Raw genomic sequence first — 20,787 nt, 5'->3', positions numbered from 1 at the left:
GGGAAAAAAACTACAACAGAAAAAGTGCCAGATACAAAACTGCATGGCTCACAACTAAAACCCTTGTTGAAAACGCTGGAAATGTTAAATGTTAAATATTTAGAAAAACTTTTTTGTCATTTTGTATGCACAGAGGTTATACAAAGCAAAATTCTGATGCATACAGATTACAACATTGAATTGAACAGCCTACAACAGTGAAAATAACATTGCCATTTATAAAGTGCAGCAGTGATAAGAATGTAAACAGTGTAGAAAAGAAACCGGTGTAAAAATAATGGTGCAAAAGGGCATTAATATCAAAAGGTTCAATGCAGTGCAAAATAACTATTGTGCAAAATGTAGTAGAATATTATTGTAGTATCCTATTTAGAAAGATTATAAAAGTTCACATGTTAGTAGGGGAAAATAATGTGTTGCAGAGTCCAGTTTAGAGTTCAACCGTTCAACAGTCTGATGGCAGTGGGGAAAAAGCTGTTGCAGAATCTGATGGGCCTGCAGCAAATGGTGCAAAGCCTCTTGCCAGAGGGCATCAGTGAGAACAACCTCACCATAGTAAGCGTGTATGTAAAATTTAATTTTTGCTGTTGAGCTAACAAGTCCACAACCCCTAAATTATAATACTCCATGCATCTGTTGCCTCTTTAATTGACTGTGCAAGACTACACTTAACATAAAAGATTTATAACAATGAATTACATCTCCCCAAAGGTATTCTACCACACAAAGTGAAGTCTTATATTTAACTTCTTCATTTTGAGACAAAGCTGTATGTTTTATGTTTGCATTACAGAAATAACAACTGCACCACTTAAAAAGAGAGTTACTTATATGGTTTGTACCACATTTGTCCAAACTAGCTCATGAGCTCCAAGCCACAGGCAGCCATGCAAGAAGTGTTACTATGACTTGTCACTGTAACTTCACAGTTTATAGTTTTGAGTTAGCAGCACATAAGAATTGGGCCAAAAAGATTATATTTTATGAAACTTTAGATGTGGTTTTATGCATTGCCATTACAAAAAAAAAGAAAAGAAAAAAAACATTTTAATGGAATTTTAAAATGCACATTTATATAAACAGCAGATGTATATAGTTAATGTAATCAAATTTTAAAACTGGAGCCTATTATTTTTAGTTTTAATCCACGCGTCTTTAATTCAAGGCCTCAGGACCCAAACCTTTTGTCCCACTTGGCTAGCCCATTAGCGGGACCACTGCATGCTAAGTAGGTAATTCAGATGTGTAATCTAGATGTGTTAGATTAGGGAGACAGGTTGAAGGACAATGACCCTTGATGGTTGAAGCTTGAGAGCTCTGCTTTAATCATTCACAACTGATATTGCCCTCACTAGATTATTAAACTGTGGATTTAGAGCTTTTCTTTAGACCAAGGGACATAATTTGATTAAAAATGAAGAGATTACCATTTCAAACTGTCTGTAAAAAGGGAAAGATTATTTAATAGGGTCATCTTGACTGAATTTATAATTCCAGCTAGCAAAGCACTGCCTTACATCTCATATGTAACCAAGGTTACTGGGTGTGCACTATCAGCACAAACATTATTTGAAACTGCAAAGCTTATGAAACAGTGTGAGAATGACAGGACTGATTGAAATATAAAAAAAAAAAACCTACTCTGTGGGGGGAATAAGTTGACTCGTGTTCTAATTACTAACTGGCTACAGCTGTAGCAGCAGCTGCCACTGCCTCCCCTTATACGAAAACCTTCCTTCCCATGTTTATAAGGACCTAAAAATCTCAGTTTTAAGAGAACTTTGAAATTAGAGTTCTAATACAATTTCATAGTCACACTTTATCAGGAATTCTGTAGGAATTAAATGCTAAGGAGGAACAGCAACAACCTGTTTATGCATTTGCTTATATATTAAGAGATGTCCATAGCAGGCGTTGAGCTTTGCTTCAGTACAGTTCCAACCACCTTTCAACAAATTTCTCCTTAAACACTTATTGTAATAGTTGGAAATAAATTCTTGGTGGCTGCCAGATTGGTCTTGGTAATATAGGTTTAGCCAATGAAAGTTGCTGCTCTTGCACACACATACCTCTATATCTAATCTGTAAAGGGTAAACCAAGAAAAAGCATGTTGAGAGAGCTGGCCTTTTACTCATTGGCAAAAAAAACTCTGGCTTTTTATAATATGTAATCTAGAATTTACCCCTTTAAATAGTTATGTTGCAACACTGGTTGTTTTGGGCTTTCACAGGATCTACGATTAAGTTAAAAAAAAAAAAAAAAAAAGCTCCCAACACTGCTGTTGTTAAGCAGCCCCATTGAGATATAAGCCCTCCAAAGAAATCTGTAGAAAATAAGCCGTTTCACACCATTTAATCTTAAATCCCTCTGCTTTCTTTTTCCTTTTACTCTCTCTGTTCTCCTGCTCCTTTCTCTGGCCTGCAGACATCTGAGCGGCTCTTCTTGATATTGCTGAAGCTGCACGCAATCCCGCCTGGCTTCTTCTGAGCAGGATGGACACTCTGGAGTCAGAGCTGACCTGCCCAATCTGCCTGGAGCTCTTCGAAGACCCACTGCTGCTCCCTTGTGCTCACAGCCTGTGCTTTGGTTGTGCCCACCGTATCCTCGTCTCCCATTGCGCCACTAACGAGTCCGTCCAGAATATTGGCGCTTTTCAGTGCCCCACTTGTAGGTATGTAATTTCCCTGAGTCCAGAGCGTGGATTAGAGGGACTCAAAAGAAACGTGACTTTGCAGAACATCATCGACAGAGTTCAGAGGGCTTCTTCCTCAGCTGGGCTTCCTCTACCGCTGCCATTGGCCGGCCCCCACAGTGGGCCTAACTCTCCCAGCGAGGAAGGGAGCAATCGGCTGGCTTTGGTTCCTGTCAGTGCCGCCATGTCCAGCCCGGAAACTCCCCCGGAACCAGTCCAATGCCAATTCTGTGAGCAGGACCCACCTCAGGATGCCGTTAAGACATGCGTGACATGTGAAGTTTCGTACTGCGAAGAATGCCTCAGAGCAACTCACCCAAACAAGAAGCCATTCACCGGTCACCGGCTTATTGAGCCTATGCCCGATTCCCACCTCAGAGGACTCCAGTGCCTGGAGCATGAGGAGGAAAAGGTGAACATGTACTGTGTCATAGATGATCAGCTGATATGCTCACTGTGCAAACTGGTGGGAAGGCACAGGGATCACCAAGTGGCAGCTCTAAGTGACCGCTACGAAAAACTAAAGGTATGTACAGTACCTCGCTGATATGGTCTGATTAAAACTTTCTGCTGAGTTCAAATACATTTTTCTAAATCTAATTATAGATAAGTATAAAAACCCTCAAATGTTCTCTATCTACTTATACCTATAATGAATTTTAAACTTTAATTTCATTCTCCTCTGAAGCATGAAATTTCTTAATATCCTCATCCAGGTATCTAAGTTGATTATCAGGTGAGATTTCATCATTTCACACTGATTTATAATCTCTCATGAATAATTAAGTAATTAGCATAATGACTGCACCATGCCAGGGAGCCAGAGGGGTATTCAGAGGCATGCACATGTAGTGAATATGCAGTGTCGTTAGACAAGGCACGGTGACTTTAGCAAGTTTGCAGGTTAACAAGCACCACTTTACCACTGGTCCAAGCTGGGTTAATTGAGGGATAACATGTGCATCAGACTGTTGGTGATGACCATAGGGGTATTCTCTGTGTATGCTGATGGGGTCTATTGTAATATATTTTAATTACACCAGCATCCATGTTTTAACAGCTCAAAGTTATTTTCAATCCTTCCTTTAATTTAGCAACAGACAAAATGGGCAAAATTATTCCTAAGGTGTAAGTACTTATAAATGCATGTTACGGAGATCTATACCTTTCCTTATCTCATTGCCTCTTTTTTTTAGGGGAGGGGGGGTGTTATCAAAATATATTTTATATATATCAGATAAAAAGGCTAATTATAGCTTCTATCGATGAGGATTTTTAAAATTGTAATTTTTATCAAAAACTCATACCTTACACCAGAAATAAAGCAAAAACAAAATGGAACCCTTAAATAATGAAAGTGAGGTTTAAATAAAAATAGTGAAAAAAAATACATTTTAAAATGTGTAATAAATATATACACATTTTCAAATGCAAGAATATAAATTCCCTTTCTCTCCAAACGTTAAAGTAACTGAGCTAGCAAAATCATTTATGCCATGTTGAGATGCCTAACTGATTATTCTACTAAGTCACTAAATCACTGGTAAAGCTAACAACAAACGTCAAAGGGGCACTTAATGAAGTATGTTGACTGGAAATATGCAGATCGACAAAAGCAATGAAAACATTTAATCTGATATCTTGTATTTCAACCTTTCTGCCACTGAACAAGTGAAACTATCTCTGCTCTTACACTAGTTAAGGATCAATAACTATCCTCAAAACAATGATAAGCCTTGATTTTATGTATTATTTACGAGTTTTGCTTAACTTGCGTAGCAGACAAACTACTCACTTTCTTCAGTGGTTCCCTAAATATTAATTTTTTCACTTGATGAAACATTTTCTTTCATGAAACCTTATTGTGTACATATACATGTCCATTTAAGGTAAAATGGGTCACCATCGAATGCACGCAGATGGTAAAAGGCAGCATGTCTGAATGCTTCGTTACCTTAATCATGTTGTGGTTTTCTTTTCTTAATAAAATATACATTCAGATCTGCACATGCAATCTGGGCCCAGATTCCCCCAGGATGCTTCAAAGAATGAAGGGCTAAACTCCTACTAGATCTATTAGCTAGATAATATCGATGGATTAGACAGATAGCTCAAAGGAGTTAGAACAGTTTCAGACTTTCTTAAAGGGAAATGTTAGCGTAGGGCACTAAGAAGGGGCATTGGTTCCTCCAAAGCAAGCGTAGTTAGGATTAGGTATTCACAGCATTTACAAGTAGAGGGAGTACATATTGATTCCATAAAATGTGTTAATGTCTTAATAGAATTTATATATGAACAAAAATGTCTTCTTAAATTTTGTACAGTACATGCCTTAAAAAGCAAAATTAAAGGTTTCACAGATCAAACTTTTTTGTGCAGTTCAAAAAAATAGAAAGCAAGACTTTCAAAATCTAAAACAGTAATTAGTCAGAAAATCTGTTAATCAGTAAGTTGCCAACTCTTCCTATTTTAATTAGCCAGGCCTTTCAGTCTACTGTAGAAAAATAATTTCCTACAACCAAATTGTTGCTTTTCTTATAAGCAAGGGGGTAAAGTGTATCTTCCTTCTTTCAGCCTTTTCAGGTTGGGTTAAGGTTGGTTGAGGACCAGAAACAGAGATGTGGGAGGCAGAGATGAGTTCTTGCAGGTTTAACGAAATAAAAGAAGGCAACAGAAACACAATACAGGAACAAAATACAGGAAACCAAAAACCAGGAGAAAACACATGAAAAGCCAAGTAAAAACGAGAAACCAGAAATGAGTAATGCAGAGAACGTCTATATATGGGTGACGGAACAAAGAATGGGCTAATCAGCTGATATGGAGCATGTATGGATAGGAGTAACTAGAAAGGACAAAGTGGAAAGGAAACAGACACAAGGGGGCAACAGAGAGTAGCTCAAATTTTGCCACAAACTTTAAATATATCACAAAAAGGAATTAAATTACCAACCAAACAAAATGACATAAATAACTGAAAACTCAAAAAGAAGACCAAAGAGGTCAGGACCGTAAAAGTTTTTTTAGTCTATTTTATTGATTTTAATAATCACGTTTTATCAGATTTTTACTCTTCGAAAATATACACTGATGATTCATCAGTTGCCTTGCTCAAACCCGTAATTTTATAGTTTCACTCTCCCAACCCTTCCTTCTGTGTTTGACAAGTTGAATGTTATATTTTTTTGGGACATTTCATTCCTATCATGTTTTGCAACAATCTGTCAAATAGGGGATACTTCCACTTTTCACAAAGTGAGAGAAAAAAAAAAAAAAAAAGAATATCAGGCAACCAGAATGATTTCCTTTTTTTCCCCAAGTTGTGCTTGTGGTGTGTGTCTGATAAGAGCCATCGAGGTTATTGTGGTAACACCCATCCTTTTTTCAGAGATAAAATTACCCCCCGTCACAGGAAATTGACGGAAGAGGCTGCTGGAAATGGCTTTTAAAAATCCTTAGCTTGGGGTCTTGGGAGCAAAAACCTCGAGGATAAAAGATAGGGATGCCTCAGCCTTTGTAACAAATGGTAGGTTTCAAATGTTTCTTAAGAAACCACATTCTCTGTAAAACTTGCAGCAACAGTTTGGCATTTTAAAGGGAAGTTAAACAAAATACTGTTTGTTTATTTTTTATTGCAGGTTGCCCGTACAAGAAAAACTTGTTCTTTAAAGCAGGGGTGTTATACTTAAATCTTTGAGGGCCAGTATCCTGCAACTTTCAAAGTTGTCCGTTCCTACACATCTGCATCAAATGGCTAAATTAGCTCACTACCAGATGTGAAAGTCTGCTAATGAGCTCATGCTGGAGTCAAGTATGTTGAGACAGAGTCAAAACTGAAAGATGCATGACACCCGCTGTTAATAACTTGAGTTTGACACCCCTTCTTTAAAAGCAACATTGTCACATTATAGGATTATACCAAAATAAGGCTATATACTCCAAGTCCTGATATTGTTATATGATAGTCCTTTTCCCCTCTATTTGCAACTTTGCTGTTATTTCAATTCTTGCATTGCCTCCATTGCTTTTGCTTGTTGACCAACAGTACGCATGTACAGTGACACAACCCCGTCTTAAAATCTTAATGTAAATATACAGAGAAAAAAGAAAAAACAAAGCTTTAAAGATAAAAATATATAAGCCAGCAGGATGCCATCATTTGTTATAACAATGTCCACAACCGGAATGAGTTACTGGCATATAAATTCAAATAAGGTGACTATGTACCTTTAAATAAATCTTGGGAATCTGTCAGATATTAATAGCTTTACCTGAAAGACTGTCACTGAATTTCAAACTAATGCTGCCATAAAGTGAGTCACTCTTGACAGGGTGAAAACTGTTCTTCTTAGTAATGGTCGATTGTGTTATCACACTAGAAGCTTCTTGTAGCGTCCAAGGTGAAAAAACAAGCATTTCAAGAAGTGTTAAATGCCTCTTTTGTGCCCATCAACCTCATTATTATTTCAGAAAGTGCTTTTAACTTGCAGTGGTTTGTTTAACTCGTATTTGTGATGGTGTAGAAAATGTTGAATAAAGCGAAGAGTAAATTATTGGATTTTCAACGTTTTTTTGATGTATGAAAGTGCTCGATTGCTTCTTTAAATTCTCAGTGTGACTCATACTATACGTGTTCTATAACTACCTAAATTAATCACATAATATTAGGATTGTATTTAGGGATGGATAGAACAAATAAACATTCCAAAATGATACATTAGTTTATCCATAACATCTGTTGGAATGACAATTGAATGTGAGAAACAGAGCCTTCTATAATATCAGATGTTTACAGAGCCAATGCAGTAGGGTTTTTATTTCAAGCAGAAAAGTAGTTGTGCTTAGAACAGGGTGATAAGGTTTAAGGAATCTTTGTTTGATCAAATTTCCAAAAAAATAAAAAATAAAGAACCTAAAAAAAACTTTTAGTGTTTTAAAGTAAAACATCTTCAAGAAACAAAGTAACATAACATCCCACTCTTCCACTGAGAATTACTATCTTCTAGCTGGCCTGGTTTTAACCCTCCTGTTTTGTGGCCCTAATATTATCAGTTAACACTTACAAACCTGTTACAGCTGTTCCGCACAAATCATTCAAACTCCAATATGTGGCATTACTCCTTTCAACATAAAATGCATTAACCCTTGAAGCAGATGAGCTGTTGCAGCCCAAGACCCCCAGGTTCTCACTGGGTTACCAAAACTGAGCAATAAAATATTGGAAAAAGCATTCCCTGGTCAGAGTAGTTATTATTCCTGCAGCAACATACAGATGATTGGGTCAGACAAGATGAAATCATTTCCTGCCTCCTTATCAGTGCTTCTAGCTGGGGGTGGTATAGTGCTGTGGGGCACATATTATATACGTTCTTGGTATAAATTGGCCCTCTTGTACTAGCTGATCACTATTTAACCTCCACAGGCTACTAGATCATTGTTGCTCATCATCTCTATCAGATTTTGGCCAGTGTACAAAGCCTCTATTGACCACTTCCAAAAAGACATATAACCATGTGAAGCTCAAATAATGTCTAGCTGACTGTAGTCCTAAAACCTCATAGGAGTCATTGTCATTAGATTTCAGTGCAAGAGCAACAAATCTGCAAAAACTTTATACAAAGTTTTTAGAAAAGTTTCCAACATCTTGATGTATCTCAGCCATGAAAAAAATGTGGAGTCTCTGAAGACTAAGGGGATTAAATAAAGTACTGTACTTGCAATATGTTAGCTTGCCAGTCGACAGTTTGCTTCTTCTCCTATAAGTGTTGATAGTCATTTTGCCTAAAATGTAAAAAAAAAAAAACTTTTTTCTAAAATATGATGTTTTTTTTTTTTGTTATTTCAGTCAGCCAATAAAGCATGACATCTTGGTACTTCCAAACTAGTTTACATCTGTAAAGGAGTTTTGAATCCATCCATCTTCCGATTGGAACAAATCCTTGTCCACTGCCCAATTGCATTTTGGAACTTTACTACACTAAGCACAGATTAACTGTACAGTGCAACAAAGACAGTTCTTTTCCTCAATCTAGCACAGACTGATTGCATCAAACGGGGATGGGCTGATAAAGAGAGAGACATTAAGGATTACACCAAAGGATGATTGACAAGTGGTCAAACTGATGGGGCAGGCTGGGTGGAACAGACAACTAATTGAAGGTGGTAACACATAATAGTTTAAAATTCTTCACATTTTTCTTAGAGTTTATATTCTCAAGGTATTCTCAAGGATTTTGAAGATCAGTGTACAAAGTATGGCTTATTGTTGCTATTTTCCTCTGAGAGGTTAGCTTTTCCCCCCCTCTCCATTACTCAGACGATAACAACAGGCTGATTTTCCTGGTAAAGCAGACCCTTATGTCACTGTTGTGTGCCATCTGCGTATTAAGGTCATCCATTAAGCCCCTTGTGGCGCTACATTACACTTCCTAAAACAAGCCAAAAAAAAAAAAAAAAAGGCACTATTTTGGAGAACAAAAAACGTCGTTATTTCAAATGTGGCTCAGGGTGTTCTGTTATATAAAATATGAAGCAAACACTGTAAAATTATAACTCAGAAATGTTGTCTTTGGTTGCATTGACTGCTTTGAAATCATGAGGGATGTTAGGTTTTAGAAGAAAAGTGACGACACATCAGGAGACCTTAATCACGGCTGATTTAGCGATTATGTGAAACATGGCATTAAATAAAGCAGCCTGTGCTCTGGCGTTTGACAAACAGCCATAAACAACTATAGAAGGCTGGGTAAAAGGAGGACAGAGAGGAGAATAAGTGAAAGGAGGAGCAGTGGGATGCCCCTGATGCGGTGTCACCTGTTTGTCGCTTCGTTTGCCGGAAGCACTGCTGTGCACTCTCATAGGGAAAGCTTTTTGAAGCCCTGATTTATCGCTTGGCTGGGTTTGCGCATGGCTTGGTGCTCAGTGGAGTGACTGTCCCAGTCACATTCACTGCTAGAAGTAGGATCTGCTGTCTGAGGCTTCGGACAGGGCAGGATGAGGAGGAACTGCAGGGATGAGGGGTACAACTCACGTTCCGAGGTATGCCACCTCCGAAACTTTACCAAGATTTGCTTGGTTTATAAGATGTTCAAAATTTTCTAGTCATTTATTTTTCTGGAAGGTTCCTTTTATTGTTTTCTCATGCAGTGCAATTGTTGCTGTGTCTAAAGCTTTGCTCCATTTCTATTTTCTTTACTGTCACATTTCTATTCATTTTTGGCATCTTTTACTTTTTAACACAACAGCAAGCCCTCGACTCAAACCTGAGCAACTTGATCAAGAGGAACAACGAACTAGAGTCGCTTATGGGGAAACTGATCCAGACTTGTCAGCATGTTGAGGTGAGTCTTAGCCCTATGGGGTCAACACTCATCTAAAGGTAGTTTATCCAGAATTCCCCACATTTATTGTACAACATTTTATAACTTATGTATTCATTAAGCCAAATCTTAATATAGACCTTGAAATAGCAGATAGATTGATGCTTCCTTTAACTTGCTTTTTGATTTAAAATTTATTTTCAACATAATCGTCAAGTCAAGAAATTGTCACAAAGTTCTGCAATGCCATAGATGCAATAAAAATATGTGTATTTTTAGCATGAAATTTCTCTGTTTTCATGGTTTGGGTCTTATTTTTAAAATTGTTGCACAATGATTGTTTTCCTTTATTAACATTTCTCATGGGAATTTCATAGAAAAAAAAAAAAAAGTCAAATGATCACATTAACATGTTTTAAACCCACGATTTATAAAAACAGTACTTAAGCAGATTTACCATTTCCATCATTGCTGTCATTTGGTTGGGTTTATCATATTTATCACTGGGTTAACATATTTGCGAGGATGTTTGCATGCATTCAGCCTCATTTGAAAGCAATTCTGTGCCAAGCCTGCCCGTTCGCATTACGTCGCACCGCTAAGACGCTTTAAATAAAGCAATGCCACAGGGTTTTAGAAAATATGGAGAGCAGCTTTGCAGGCTGCCAAGACCTTTGCAAAGTAGAGGAAAGTAAAGGATTAAGCCGTTTGCAATATTTTCTGAAGATTAAATTATTGTTGTGCGTCTTTTGCATGCATGTTAAGGTGCAGATTTATGCAAGAAGGGGAATATGAAGCCTTAAGCACAGAATAGAAAAGTGATTCATGTTTTGTCTTTTACGATTACAAAGGGACAATTTTAGCCCCTTAGTGTCTAAGTGCAGCAAATATTTAATATAGTTTGCATATGCACTGGTATCTATTCTTCCATGTTCTTGCAAGAAAAACAAAGTTATTTGCACCTACAGGGATGAATCATTTATGGGGTTAGTTTGCAGGAAGAACAAGTTATAACTCATCATTTATTGATCCGCTTTAATTTTGTAACCTGCTTTTAGAACACAGTCTCTGATAACTGAAACATTAATGAGATGGCATAATGTCTAGTGATGAGGTGTGACATAACTGCAAAAAGAGGAACATAAATCTGACATAAATACCAAAATAATTATGTGGTTCTGAAGAGGAGACTCTAATTGCGTGCTACTAACAAGCTCTTTAGATATTTCAGATAAGATTATCCATAAAACTGGCTGCGAAGATGCATCTTTAATATCTTGCAGTCTCACATCCTGTTTCTCCTACCAACTCAGCTGCACGTACATATTTTAATTCCAGTAGCTTAAGATGTGGGAACCTTTTCATCTTTTTTTTTTTTTTTTTTTTTTTTTTATGTAACAAAACAATGCCAATCCACTTATTCTAAGCCACTCATTGCATCTTTAAAATGAGGACACTGATTAGGGTTGCACAGGGAAAATACACACAATTAACCTAGAAGAGTTTAATAAATGCACATTTAATCAGAAAAGCCACTAAAAAGTTTTCAATTTTTATAATGCGGTAGAATAAAAGATGAAACACGCAAAAATGCATTCGGTTACCATGTTTCATAATACGTTAGTATTTTTATACAGTTAAAGAAATACACAATTTATCAAAAGGTGGATGCAAATAATTATTAGTATTTGAGTCTAAATAAAGTTTCAGTCACTGCAATAAATATGAATATGACTTGATGCAATGTAGTTATAAGAGGTTGAACTTCATGACTTACCGGTATAAATTACTTAACTGCAGCCCTGTTGTGAATGAAGATTTTATAGATTCTACTATATTAACCTTTCCTTAAATGAGTACCCAAAAGGTTTACGCAAGTAACACTAACACCACTTAATACTTTAACTTTATTTTTTTTACTTAAAAAAAAAAAAAAAAAGTGAACATCCCACAAATTTTGGAAGACAAAAGAAGCTAAATGACAACTCAAGTATAGAGTAACTAAAACTATCTGATATTACTTTTATAATTACATAATCCCGCTCACATGCTCTGGTTACTACCCACCTCTGTTTTTTGTTACCACTACATAAAATACATTGCAGGTTGTTGCAATTAGAAATAATTAATAATAAAAACAAAATACACATTTATTTTCCCAGTTTAAACCAGCTGTTCATCAAGAGTCGAAAGATTTAATTCTCTGATTCTTTCTGTATCTCTGCTTCTGTCTCCTTGAACCCCAGTCGGCCTCGTCAGATAGCTGCTCACACTGAGCCTGGTTCTGCTCGAGGTTTCTTCCTGTTAAAAGGGAGTTTTTCCTCTTCACTGTCGCTACAAGCATGCTTGGTGTGAGGGGTTGCCATTGAATCAATAAGTTGATGCAATCAACTGGTTTTACTTTAAATCAATTTGATTTTGATTTTTGAATTCGACTACGATTTGGTCGAATTGTCTCTGTAAAGTGCCTTGAGATGACATGTGCTGTGAATTGGCACTATATAGATAAACTAAAAATAACTGAATTGAACTCTTAATCTCTTTGAATATGTTTCTGAAATTTACCTAGATCATCAGTATAGATCACCATTTTCTTCTTCTGCTTACTAGATTTCTGGTGATTCTCAATCACACTTCCCTCTACGGTTTGTTACAATCAGTTCTGCTAAATGTCTTTTTTTGGTTACCATAGTTTATTTTTACTTTTATTTTAAATTTTTCCAAGCAACACTTAAGATTTTACCTGCTTCCAGTCGCTTTGAGTCATTTACCACAACAAACCTATATTTCTATCCAATTAAACAGACATCCTTAACAAAGAGAGTATCAAGAGAAGCAACCAAGAGACCCATGCTAACTATTAATATGAATTGGAAGCACTGGAGTGAAAAAATACAGGGGGCTAAAAATGAATGCAAACTAGGATGGAGGTTTATCTTCCTGTGAAAGAGATTAAAAAGCATGCATTTTTTCCCTTCCTTTTTAAATTAGTTCTCCAGTTATTGTTGCTTTTGTTTGAAATCAAAGGAAAACAAAGTCAAGTTTGTGGTGATGAAATGATAGTTAAAAAACATGAAAGGGGCTTAAAAGCTTTATAAGGTACTATAGAAAAAGACTAATTTTAAAACTAGACACGTTCCAGGATTTGTTTTCTGAAGACATTGCACATGTTAGTGAATCACTTAATAGTTCTTACAGCTGACAATTTGTCACACTGACTATGTCCTCCGCAGGGCTTTTTCCAAAGGAATTAGCTGCTTCACATCTATTCCAGACATGAAGACTTTGGTCACATTTGAGTGTTGAGATATTACAAGCTACAAAATAGCCTCCTTTGAGTTTTAAAGTACTTTGAATTAATGGAATATGAAATTTTCAAGCTTGATCGATTATCAAAGAGCGAACCATCAATAATTTGACCTCAATTTATTAATTCATCAAAATATATAGACTTTTATGAATTAATATTATATTGTAATATAAAAATAATGCTTTTGATGCACTTAACTGGTTTTTTAACATAAAATAATAACTATACTAAGTGTGCACAAAGACAGATTTTCCAGAGTTGACATAGGTGCAAGTGTTTCACAGAGTGCAAAGCTTCACATTGGTTTGAAAAGAACCAATGAGCAGCGCTGCAAAAGAGGCTGTTTAGGCATTGCCTTTTAGGAGAGATTTTTTTCCAGGTAGCAAATTGTTGCGATTGGCAACACAATCCTGGAAATATATAGATTGAGTGAGAAAAGGATTTTGATTCTCTTTACTAGGCCTGAACGATTTTGCCAAAAATCATAAATGCCATTATTTTTAACCAACATTACGATTTTGCTTCGATTTTCTATTCCACTAACCCCAAGCGTGAAGATTTTTCAGTTTTTTTTTAAATCTTGCTTACCCAGAGCCCATTGTTGCAGAATTTTACTGTAACATTTGAGTGAAAAAGTGCTTCCTTCTGCTTGCATGCATGGATCTGCATGCTAGCTGCAACTCTCTCTACCTTTCTGTGTGGCGACAAACCCACTTTAAGAATTTCACATTCAACTAGAGGGCTAAAGTGGGAAATTTAAAGTATAGTGTGATTGAAATTTAGATTCTCTTCAATTTTAGGATTGTAATTTGTTAAATTGTGCTTATATTGCAAATGAAATTAATTGCCCAGCTCTCCTTTTAACTTAGATGTTTGGCTCAGTTTAGTAAGAAAAGAAAGAAAAAAATTTGATTGAAGTTTTGTGTCACATCCGTAGTTATCCGATTGGTCCTAACCTGATGACACCGACTTTTTTTTTTTTAAATAGAGCTCTACTAGCTCTTTATCAGAGTGATATAATATGCATATATCATATCAGTCCATAATATCATGCCAGATAAAAACATGATGAGCATCTTAATATCTGAACTTTTTTACATGGGGGGGGGGTTAAGAACCTGTTGATCCACAGTCTGAAAAACAGGATCAATACAACTAGTAATATAATTGAACAAACATGACCCCTTTTTAAATTTGACCATGTATTTTGGCATTTTAAAAACACCACCTTGGCCAGAATATTTATGTAATTTCCAAATTGGGGTTTCAAGTAATCTGTTGATTTATTTGCAGTTTTCTTCTGAGTGCAAGTATGTTTAACATTTTGGCCAGGCCTGACCACCCCTAGCTTGAATTGTGTTATGAATTGTTGAAGAGGGCCTTAGAATAGCATGATTTTACATTTTACATTAATTCTTCAAGCAAAAAAAAAATAATAATAATAATAATTAATAATATAAGTTGAAACATGCAGTTACAAGAAGCTGTAAAAAAAAAATATATATATAGAAGATAAGTCCAGTAGTTGAAAAAACACATTGTTTAAGCATACAAAGAGATAGATCTTTTTCCACTCTACATCGGTTAATGTCCTCGTTCTTAATAGAGTTTCTCTAAGATTTAGGTGTTCCACCTTAAACAGTCACAGAAGGTTTATTTTTGTGTCTGGTGAATGTTTTTTCATGCAATGTACTTTAACAAGGTGCCTTTGGAAGATAAACAGGCCCATAACAACATACATCATCCACCGAACCCTTGGGCATTCAGTGACTTTTCACTTACAGGTATACCTACTGCGAAAGAATTAAAACAACTTAGAAAAAGTTGACAATTTCTCATCATTGATTTCAGAACCTAATAGAGAATTTTCTACACAGTGTAATTTTAAGAATTATTCTCTAGGGGTTTGGATGAAAGCTAGTGATTATAAAAATATTCAAATTATTCTTAGACACATCTGTATTTATATTTTGGTTTTATACAACAACTTTTAAATTATTTCTTGCTGCTTAGTCCTTCTTGTGTCTTTTGTTCCAGCTTTTATGTCATTACACTGTTACAAGTCTAAAGCAACGAAATGAACTCTCTGCATTTCATCCATCCCCTTGGGGAGCAGTGGGCTGCCATTGTGCGGCACCTGATGAGTAGTCTGGGGTTAAGGGTCTTTGGTCAAGGACCCTGAGTGGCAGTCCATGGAAGTGGGGTTCAAACTCAGAACCTCAGGATTTCATCTCTATGCCACTAGGCCACCACTACCCTCACACATACATGCATGCATTTATATTTGGGTTTTAGGACGAAAATCCACTAATTGCTTAATGCCTTCCTACCATATTCAATGGATGTAAATATGGCTCACAGGGGATTTGAGTAAACTTTTAAAATGTGACATTTGAGAGATTATGACCCTGTTTTCCTTCGTTTGGCAAACTGTTTCTTTTTTAAGCAGTTTGAGCAGCTTAAAGTTACTGCTCCTCCTTTTTTTTCCTGAATGAGTCATTTTAAAATGAGGATGCCCTTTTTTTTTTTTTTTTTTCCGAGTCTTGTATATCTCCTTGATTAATTTAAGTTTTCAGATCCTGAAAAGAATCTAAGCCTTTCATTTAAAGGTAATTTTGAATGAAACATCTAGTTATATTTTTAATCTTTACATTGCATTATAGATGGAATATGTGCTATTAGATAGCTAGATATCATTCAATTACATTACATCATTATGGCAGTTGGTTTGATTAATACAATTTGAATAACAACTTGAAAACATTAATAGTTCAAATGCTTTAAATTAGTCAATTTATTTCTACAAATAACACAGTTGCATGATTTACAATGCTTACCTTTACTTGCAGTTCTCATCTAAATAAAAAAGATGACCTGGGTTGAACCTGGGTCTTTTCAAATTGGACTAACATTCATTATAAGAAACTCAGCAGTTCTCTGCACAAGATTTCAGATGTCCTAATATATCTTTGGTATAAATGAGAACCTATCTCTGCAGCATGTATTAGAAAACTAAAGACTTAATTTTTAAAACACACACGCAGTGTAAACATTTTTATGTATTCCTCCTATCCATCTTTCTCAGTCTGATCCCATCTGTGAATTGATTTTCAGGTTAATGCGTCACGCCAGGAGGGCAAGCTCTTGGAGGAGTGCGACGTCTTAATTGACATCATTCAGCAGAGGAGGCAGATCATTGGCAGCAAGATTAAAGAGGGGAAGGTAAGGTAAAAAAATAAAATAAAGGGGGGGGGGTTAAAATAAACTAGTATTTTGAGGAACTCAAAGCAGTGGGGGAAAAAAAAAAAAAACATTTAAATGAATCAAAGTCCAGACATATGTTTAATTCACCCCAGCTATAGTAAAGGGTATCTGTCAAGTTTCTGAACTTCTGAGACTTGCAGCCTACTGATTGTTGATGATGAAAAGGAGTCAATCCTCTATTATGAGCATTGTACCAAACTTTATTGTTAATATCTACCAACTTAGTTAATGTATTATCTGCCATTTAAACTGCAGAGAAACATATTTAAATCAGAATTGAATTACCTTTTTTTTGGATATTGGTTTTATTATTTCATACAGGACCAGTCAAAGTGCTCAATGAAGTTGATTACAGAGATCCAAGAAGTGCATTTTGTTCAAGTTAGATACTAAGGTCTTCAAAATATTCAAAAGGATCCTGAAAGACCTGTAAATGAACAAAAAATTTTAAAAACAAACTTAAACTAAGAGTTCAAAATATAAAATGCAATTTTGTTTAATGTACAGTTTTGTTGTTATAAAAAGGCTTTTAGATGTGGCTTGTTTCAAACATTATCTCCTAAAAATAATTATAGATTAATTGAAGAAATTTTTTATTTCTAAGCATATCCATGCTTCTTTTTGAGAGTTTAAAAGTTTATTTTATTTTTTTAAATAGATTTGCTTTGATCTTGTACAACATGAATTGTGGAATACAACTACTGGATACAACCTAAATAGATCAATATATAACATTTTAATAGAATTTTCTTTAATTTGGGCGTTTAATGCAGCATTTCCAAAACCATAGTTTGATTTTGAGTTATTCAGAGTTGGGCCAGATTTGCTGCTTTAAATCAGCAAATCAGTCCTTTTGCAAAAGAAAAGTGTGAATAGGCTTAAGGTCGTGCATTAATGCTAAACAGTCTTATCAATGCTTTTCTGGCAGATAGAGGAAATCTATAATACATCAACTGTATTAGTACATCTAGTACCTCAAGCCAGGAAGCCCCAAGTACTTCAAACTCCATGCATGGTGTCCTGTTTCAAGAATACTCTTTGTTTTAACATTTCATTAAACTTCTAACATGCTTTACTTTTGTCTAATCCATCATAGGAATATTTAACCAAAAGTAATTAGAATTATAAAGACTGCAAATCAAACACTCCCTTTGTATTTTTAGTCAGCAGTGGTTTTGACCTTGGAACTATTTCATGAATATTAGTTTTGCATGATAATACTGTGCAAAAATGGTTAAGGTCAGCCTCAACACTGAATATAACCAAGGGAAGTGATGCCACAAGTGCTTTAAACACTGTTCTGTGTTAAACTGTCACACCTTTTTTAACTGATTATGCGTTCTTTGGGTAATTTTGGTTGACCAGTCTCTCCTGGATAAGTTCCCCACCGTTTTCCTTATGTGTATTATGGCTCTATTTAGCTTGATTGCATCCTCAAATCTTAATAACCCTCTCCAGGTTTAGGGATAACAATGACTTTGCTTTTCTATTTTCTGTAAGTTTTGAAAGGTGTGTTCTTCATGAGATCTTAAAGGTGTCAGAAGGGTTCTATTTACTGTAGATTATCATCTGCGATATTAGTATTAATCAGGCTTGGTTTTACTTATAATTTAAGCTAAGCTTTTTAAAAGGAAAATGTAGTTTAAAGGAAGGTAATTCACTATTTAACGAGAGAGGCAGCTATGTTTTTTCCCCCTTCATTGGGCCACATTGGCTTAGATTGCTATTGTCTACTTGTATTTGGAACCTTTTGAAAACACTTTATTTTTCATTGTTATGTACAAAAAAAAAAAAAAAAAAAAAAAAAAAAATCTGAACAGTTTAGGTGATACGTTAAAAGGACGATGAACAGAAGAAGACTTCAAAAGGGGCAAACACTTTTTTTTCTTTTTAACAGCACTGTATGTTAACACAATCCTTTAACTGCCAGCAGATGGCAAACTATTCAGATGCCTGAGATACAAACCCTTCTGAACAGACGGGAGATGGCAGACTGGCCAAAGAGACCTCCCACAGCATATGGAGGAGATGTTTGCTTGTACTCTCAACCGAGATGATATTTTAAGCTCCATGTAACGAGTCTTGGAGTGACTCCGAATTTTTTTCTCTCTACCATCTAATGTGGATGCATAACATTTAGCTCTGCATCAGAAGGACTGGACTTTAAAACCTGGCATTTTTTCACAAACTAGACCCAGAAGTCATCTGCAATCATTCCTGGGATACAACTTCTGTTGTGTACAGTTTTGTTACAAGCCAAACTGCTGATGAAATGGCAATTGACCTCAATAAAACCAGTGACCTAAATCTGCCTCTTATAAAAGCCGAGGGAATGAAACTGGGTGGCAGACTACAAGAGCTGAAATCCCATAATTATGTGCAAAGAGAAAAGGAAATTCACTGACAGATTAAAAGACATTTGAAAATTTCCAGAAACCTCAAAGTTAAGTTTAAAAAATTAAAAGATTGAATAGCAATGTTTTTCCAAATAGTTTCTAAAAATTCTGTTTCTCTGAAAAGAGCTTAAAACCATGTGCAATAATGCGTTGCAATCCAATAAAGACAGATTATTATACAGCTTATCATTGAAAGAAGCACATACCAGCAGAAAAAACATAGTGGCAGCTTTTATGCACTAATTTTGCTTAAATTGAACTGATAAAAAAAAATGCCATGAACCATGCACTTTTAACCCTAAACCATCAAGCGGTTACAAGAAATCTGACGCATCATATAGATATCCAAATCTATACTAATGTATTTCCAAGAGGGAACAGAATCCAAGAATCAAATTAGAAAGCTCCGAATTAAGTATTACAGAAAATAAAAAGCAATAAGTGTAACACTTATGGGCTAGGCAGCTAACTGCAGCTACAAATAGCATCAGAAGAGTGTCCTTTTAAGGAGCCTGAGGTGTGAAAAAATAAACAAGACGCAGTGCTTTTAGGTTTGGTAGATGTATATTAGGTGATTGAATTAAACAGAAAATTACAGCAACACGATGAGACACAAGAGGATGGCTCAAAACAAATGAATTTCAAAATCATAAAGTCCATAGTCCATTGCTAGCTCGCCATCTTCAGGTCCAGATGAGGATTCGATCTACTGTAAAAGGGGGAAAAAAAAAAAAAACCCGACCTAAAAAGGTCAGAAAAATCCATTAAGTTTTATCAAAAACAACTAAATGCAAATATAATATAAAGCAAAAAATTATATTCAAGCATTTTATTTATGCATACTAAATGCAAATGAATTAAATATTTCTAATAAACATTTCAATCAGGTTAAATTAACCATAATTCAAATAAAGTAAAACAAAAAGTATCCCATTTCAAGCTTAATTTAAAGTAAAAGGTAAAATGCACTTTCAAAAATATCAAAAAATAAAACAAATTGTCAAATACTCAAGCAGGAGGAGCGAAAGTAAAATTTAATATACATACTGCACAATATCAACTTAAGTGTAGCTACACTGTTCAGATCAATCTTTTAAATACTGCTTCGGAATCAAGGTAAACTTGTCAAACATGCACAAAATTCAGCAAGCAAGTTACCTTTTCAAAGAGAGTGGGGTGTTCTTAGTCACAATCAGCTCTGGCAGAATCCCAGCGATGGTCCAGGTAAACAATGTCAATGATTTTTAATAAAACAACGCTCTAAAGAGCAATTCGAGCAAAAATACCACAAGGAAATATAATATTGCATCAAATAAACTCACCCAGCAATCAAATCAATGGGGTTAAAGGTTTCAGATGAACACATGGAGAAGACACCCAGCAGCAAGCCACAATCACAGTGGAAACAGGTGACGATCCTTAACTGCATGCTTAAGGCGGGGCTTTGAAGAAGCTTACTATTTTGGGCAACACAGGAAGTGGGCCTGAAAAAATAAAAGTCTCTGACTAATTGTGGGTTACATAAGCAAGAAATTGGATCTAAAATTTACTCAAACTATTGTAATTTCACACTCAGGATGGACATAACATCAAATCTAAAAAACAATCAAATCACTCACTCAATCAATGTGTTGAATTTAAAAAAATAAGCACATTAACTTGCCTGACAAGGGCAGTGGATGTCTTAGTCCAGTTTCTCTTCTTCTAAACCTAGAAGTATGGTGCGGATCTATTTCGGCTTAGCGTATAGCCTGCATTTACTTCCATACCAATGTTGAAATGGTCTGGTTATTAATGGTTATTCT

The 20,787-nt window shown here is 35.5% G+C and overlaps 1 protein-coding gene across 2 annotated transcripts in view; it reads left to right on the top strand.

Annotated features, from left to right (window-relative positions):
- The window catches only part of LOC107103808 (E3 ubiquitin-protein ligase Midline-1-like), a 71,775-nt gene that overhangs the window by 43,744 nt on the left and 7,244 nt on the right, over window positions 1–20,787 (top strand). For both annotated transcript variants that reach the window (XM_015403638.1, XM_015403637.1), the window contains exons 2-4: window positions 2,426–3,219; window positions 9,938–10,033; window positions 16,437–16,544. In XM_015403638.1, the coding sequence (XP_015259124.1) occupies window positions 2,494–3,219; window positions 9,938–10,033; window positions 16,437–16,544 (930 nt within the window). In that variant the 5' untranslated portion in view covers window positions 2,426–2,493. The remainder of the gene's footprint in view (window positions 1–2,425; window positions 3,220–9,937; window positions 10,034–16,436; window positions 16,545–20,787) is intronic.

Source organism: Cyprinodon variegatus, unplaced genomic scaffold, assembly GCF_000732505.1.
Source record: "Cyprinodon variegatus isolate N-32 unplaced genomic scaffold, C_variegatus-1.0 Scaffold1532, whole genome shotgun sequence".
Classification (NCBI taxonomy): domain Eukaryota; kingdom Metazoa; phylum Chordata; class Actinopteri; order Cyprinodontiformes; family Cyprinodontidae; genus Cyprinodon; species Cyprinodon variegatus.
Note: the sequence above shows the minus strand (reverse complement) of the source record. Positions and strands in the feature narration are given on the sequence as shown.